This window comes from Bufo gargarizans, chromosome 4, assembly GCF_014858855.1.
Source record: "Bufo gargarizans isolate SCDJY-AF-19 chromosome 4, ASM1485885v1, whole genome shotgun sequence".
Taxonomy (NCBI): domain Eukaryota; kingdom Metazoa; phylum Chordata; class Amphibia; order Anura; family Bufonidae; genus Bufo; species Bufo gargarizans.
In genome coordinates, this window is record NC_058083.1 from 114,184,144 (window position 1) to 114,190,143 (window position 6,000).

General features: G+C 40.5%; 1 protein-coding gene across 3 annotated transcripts in view; it reads left to right on the plus strand.

Moving 5' to 3' along the window:
- The window catches only part of PAX3 (paired box 3), a 57,282-nt gene extending 53,139 nt beyond the window's left edge, over positions 1–4,143 (plus strand). For all 3 annotated transcript variants that reach the window (XM_044290269.1, XM_044290271.1, XM_044290270.1), the window contains exons 8-9: positions 1,243–1,489; positions 2,145–4,143. In XM_044290269.1, the coding sequence (XP_044146204.1) occupies positions 1,243–1,489; positions 2,145–2,179 (282 nt within the window). In that variant the 3' untranslated portion in view covers positions 2,180–4,143. The remainder of the gene's footprint in view (positions 1–1,242; positions 1,490–2,144) is intronic.
- Positions 4,144–6,000: the final 1,857 nt, after the last annotated feature.

The following is a 6,000-nucleotide window of genomic DNA, read 5'->3' on the forward strand; positions in this document are numbered from 1 at the left end:
TTATTACATTATACATGTCTTTAGGAAAATATATTCACTATTAACTCCGTTACGGATGCTGGCAATTTTGAGCAAGGCCAATAGCTTTGAAGTGTGTGAGAGATTTTTACTGAGGTCTGCCTCTGCAAACACTGATGCCTTATTTTTTTTAGTGGAAACGAGAGCTTCTCTGGAACCGGAAACAAAACGATACTCACTAGTTTAGTCAAAGGGATTAGACCGAGGTGACCGTGCCCTTCCTTTAGTTCTGTGTTCAGGTGAAAAGGTCAAGACAAAGAAAATACAGGGGTCCTCAAGCCTAGGGCTACTTCCCTTTTTTAGCTTTCAAACATACATAAGCAGGAAAATCAAATTATTGGGATGCTAATTCAGTGCAGGTAGATTTATGGAGCACAAGAGTTCATAGGAATACGAATATGTGTTTTTTTTTGGATTGCTCTGGGTGCATGCTTTTTCTTTAGACGATACCTTACGTACGTACATTGGTCCACCAAATGCACTTTTTGTACAGTGGTTTTATCAGTGGATTCATAGATAGAATACTCTTTGGGGATTAGACACCATTCTGCTTAACCAACAATAAACATAGAAAATGCACAGTAAAAAAAATCTCTCCATTAAACTCTTCCATTCCTTTGATCTTATTTTATTTCATTAAACAAATTTCAATGGATAGGTAAGCACTCAACCACCATGGAGCAGGCACAATAGTGGTTGAGTGCAGCATGGTGGTTGAGTGCTTACCTATCCATTGAAATTTGTTTAGTGTTTTGTATTGAATTGGGTGATTCAATTTTAGGTTTAAGGACCCATCCATAGGTATAGGGGGGTGAGCCACTTTTCCAATTTCCTTCCAAAATTTTTATTTTATTTCATGTTGCAATTACTGCTGAGAGATGTTGAAATAAAATTTCTATCTTTGTCCCAGTAGCTCAACCCTGTCCTCTCTTCAATCTCCTGTGTCTGGCTATAAGACAACTGGCTGGAGCAGGACCTCCCTGATGTGTCCTGTTTGCAGCAGGATAAAAAAAATAATCCTCACTCCTTTGGCTAAACCCTGTAATGGAATTTATCCGGGGAAGACTGACCCCTGTATTCCCTGCAGAATATCTATAAGACTATTTGTTTCAGGAACAACATTGATTAATAGATCAATAATATAATTGTAGTACGAGTGTTGTATCAGTATAATATAATGTGTAGAAATAAAGCATACTTAAAAAGCGTTCTTCTTTCCCACAGGTAATGGGTCTCCTTACTAATCATGGTGGAGTGCCTCACCAACCTCAGACTGACTATGCCTTATCACCATTAACTGGAGGTCTTGAACCCAGCACTGCTGTGTCAGCAAGCTGCAGCCAGAGACTAGAACACATGAAGACATTGGATAGTCTATCGACATCTCAGTCATACTGCCCACCAACTTATAGCACATCAGGATACAGCATGGAGCCTGTAACGGGATACCAATATAGCCAGTATGGACAGAGTAAGTATACTTAATAAGTCAGTAATCTTTGCCATATAGTCAGGCTTTTACTCAGAAGCAGGAAGTCTTTAGCAATCTTCAGCATCAAATTTGGAAGGTCACAGATTATCTCCTAAGCTTGAACTATAGTTTAACTGTTTCCATTCATGCATTGGACTCGATCCCTTGCAATGAGTTGACTTTTTCTATCAGATAAAGCACTACACAAGAAACACTATGGCTTCCAACAGAAGGTTGATGACTCTCCCTTTCTCACTGAGTCTCTTTTGTCTCCGGTGCCCGTTGATTGTTCTTTGAAAAACATCTGTTGCTTAATTATTTGCTTAAGTGATGTCAAAGACATCTTGAGGTTATTACGTGCCGAGACATGAGACCTGACCGCCATTAGGTAAAACAGAAGGTTTTGCCCGACATGCAGTAACCACGGGCATGCCCCATATTAAAAACACATGCCCTTAATCAAGTCAGTTCATAAGTCATTAAAGTATATGATCACATATTCTGAAGAGTTTGTCAAACTTGTCTCAGGAATAAAAATATTAGCCCTATTCTTTGATATCCCAGTATTACATGTGACAGTGTCAACCTATGGTTCAAGCTGGCTCTTAACGTCAATTGGGCTTAAGTCTTCTAAACATCTCTCTGTTTCCTACAGGTGCCTTTCATTATCTGAAGCCAGATATTGCGTAGAGTGACTTTCTTTCTGATGGTGGTAGAACCGGAAGTTTGGACAAGGTGGATAATCTCACAGTTTAGCAGCACCAACTGGAGCTTGACTGCAAGACAAATAAGTAGATGATAATGACTTATTTTATGGAAGTGAAGAGGATAATGAGAAATATTATAATGCAGCAGGCTGTGTAGGACATAATTGGACATCCCACCATTCTCCTGGAATGACTTATCTAAAAAGAGGGCAACTGTTCCAAGCATGGAAGCCACAACTGTACGACTCAACAGAGATGTGCTTTGGAAGTCAAGCTTTTCCCAGGTTTCCACAAGAGGCTGAATTCAAGCCCTTGAAAGAGCTGACGAAAACACAAGAATTAAGGAGTTCATGAAGAGATTTTTTTTTTTTTTGTACCCTGGTTAGTAGCAAAGTGATGAGACAGCTGTTAAGGAGAAACCTTTCTGTGATAGCCACAGTCTCATACATGGCACAGGGCAGGGAATACACATGATTTTGTGCCTCCTGGGCTTGGTCCTAGTGAAATGCTCTCACTTTGCAGCTAGTTTTGACTGTACAGATAACATTCCATGTTACAAATACAAGCTTGATCATCTACTTGTTATTTAGGGTTGACGTAAATAGACACACAATGTCTAATGTTTATTAAGACTTTACTAGGATTAACACCCAGCATTTAAGAACTGGCAAATATATTTGGCGTAAGAAATAAATAACTAAGAGGAGAACGACAAGCGCCAAATTCTGACTGAAAGACATTGATTTCATGGCTGTCAATCAACGTGCAATAACATACCTCACTTCGACTTCCCTTTCATGTTTTGCAAATACAACGGGATTGTATTTTTCTGCAAGTTTATTCATTTTTAAAGACATTTCTGAACCCCGATTTGATGTTTTCTACAAGAAAGCCCCTCTTTCTATTTTATTATACAGTTAAAATTAATTCCACCGTCTCGTCTGTCGTATGTTTCTAGAATCCAATGGTATGCCGCCTGTGGATTTTTTTCTTTCCAAATGTTTGATCTGAAAACCCAGCATGTCTTTGCAGGGAACTTTAGGCAAGGCATGGCAGGGCTTGTATTTGAACATTATTTAAGAATCTATAGGGGGCGTTCACCTGCTTTAAGTTATTTTAACTGGTTTCTATGATTATTTTAACTGGTAGCACTAGGCCAACCTCTGATCTACAGCCAATACTGGTCATTGGGGTAATTGAAAATTGAGCTCATTTTTTGTCTTAAGCCTGAAAATAAAGAATATAATTGAATTTCAAGTTATCTGCTCCCTTCATACAATGGAGGTAGCCAACAGAGAGCTGAACAATGTTTCTAACTTAGCAGGGTAATGAGATGATACCTGTCTTATGCCTAGTGCAGGACATGATGCGACAGGGTCGGGGTAGTCAGAGAACACAAAATAAACTACTTCTGTGTCATGCTCCTCCTCCTGAGGCCCTGCATTAGGCATAGCACAATGTATCAGTTCTGCTTAGATTGTTCCTTTGAGGGGCTACATTTACAAATGCAGGATTATTCATAGTGAAATTTCTTTTAAACATAATTTACATATTTCCCGTCTGAGATGCAACAAGAGCCTATTCTGACATTCTACAGTATACCGCATTAGTCTGGAATCAGTCACTGAAGCATTTGTATATGACAGATCATCTGTCATAAAAAATGGAGTAGCCTATGAACGGCTTTCATTGCAATAAAAAGGGTTACACAATTGTCTTATCCTGAAAAAAGTATTAAAAAAATGATGTTAGGTGGTAAAAATTTACAAACTTATTTATTTCTTCGTTTTCTTGACACATGAAGCGAGGTAGAGCAAAAAATACATTCCTTTAAGAATGATGGGTAATTCATTAGGGATCTAGCTAGGATAAGGTTAGTGATGAGATCACACTTTCGTCTTAGAGGTGATGGAAGAAGTTAAATTTTATCTGTGTGTAGTCGGCATTTCCGGCAACAGATGCTGCAATATGTTTCATGTATAAAGTGCAGTAAATAATTTACTATTTATAATAAAATCATTATAAATACATACAATGTGGGATTGTTTTCTTAATGGCTGCCTGTGGCGATGTCAGGATGTATGGATATATATGAATCATGAATCACGTTTGCTCGGAGGCCACATGTCCAATAGCTCCTTTATGACTATTTTAACACCAGCTCCCTTGTAGGAAAACACCATAGTGAACAGGTTAAGGGGGCCAACTAGCAAACCTGGTATCTTCTTGAGGTCAAGAATGACACATGTGGGTTCAGCAAAAACACTCAGCCTTCAATCTAGGAGACTGTATTAGATATCTAAGGATCTGAGAGAATCTGTAGGCACATACAGTAGGGAAAATAAGTAACCGTTGGGCTACATTGAGTTTCAGCTCCCTTCAAAGATTTTTGATTGGGTTCAGGTCTGGAGACTGAATAGGCCACTCCAGGACCTTAAAAATGCTTCTTAAGAAGCCACTGCTTAGTTGCCCTGGCTGTGTGTTTCGGGTCATTGTCATTCTGGAAGACCCAGCCACAACCCATCTTCAATGCTCTTACTGAGGCAAGGATGTTGTTGGCCAAAATCTTGCGATACATGGCCCCATCCATCCTCCCTTCAATACAGTGCAGTCGTCCTGTCCCCTTTGCAGAAAAGCACCCCCAAAGTATGACTGGGACGGTGTTCTTTCGGTTGTACTCATCCTTCTTCTTCCTCCAAACACGGCGAGTGGAGTTCATACCAAAAAGTTATATTTTGGTCTCATCTGACCACATTGCTTTCTCCCCAGATGGTGAACTTCAAACGGGCCTGGACATGTGCTGGCATGAGCAGGGGGACCTTGTATGCCCTGCAGTATTTTAATCCATGACAGCATAGTGTGTTACTAATAGTAACCTTTGAGACTGTGGTCCCAGCTCTTCAGGTCATTGACCAGGTCCTCCCGTGTAGTTCTGGGCTGTTTACTGACCTTTCTCAGAATCATCCTTACCCCACAAGGCGAGATCTTGTATGGAGCCCCAGACCAAGGAAGATTGAGATTCATCTTGTGTTTCTTCCATTTTATAATATTTTCGCCAACAGTTGTTTTTCACCAAGCTGCTTGCCGATTGTCCTGTAGTCCATCCCAGCATTGTGCAGGTCTACAATTTTGTCCCTGGTGTCCTTAGACAGCTCTTTTGTCTTAGCAATGGTGGAGAGGCTGGAGTGTGATCAGGTGTCTTTTATACAGGTAACAAATTCAAACAGGTGCAAGTAATACAAGTAATGAGTTCAGAGTAGGAGGGCTTCTTAAAAGATAAACGAACAGGTCAATGAGAGCCAGAATTCTTGCTGGTTGGAAGGTGATCAAATACTTATTTCATGCAATAAAATGCAAATTAATTATTAAAAAATCATACAATGTGATTTTTGAGATTTTTTATTAGATTCTGTCTCTCACAGTTGAAGTGTACCTACGATAAAAAAAGGCAGACCGCTCCATTCTTTGTAGGTGGGAAAACTTGCAAAATCGCCAGTGTATTAAAGGGGTTGTCCGGGTTCAGAGTTGAACCCGGACATACCCTTATTTTCACACGGCCGCCCCCCTGAGCCTAGCATCGGAACATAAATCGCGCAGGGCACGGGCTCTTTTGTTTACAATAACACACTGCCGGGCGGTAACTTCCGCCCAGCAGTGTGTTCAGTGACGTCACTGGCTCTGAGGGGCGGGCTTTAGCTCTGCCCTAGCCGTTTTACTGGTGACATCACCGGGGTTCCTGTCAGCCCCATGGAGAGCCCCGGTACGTCACCGGAACTCCTAAAAATGCCTTTGCCCTGTGCAATT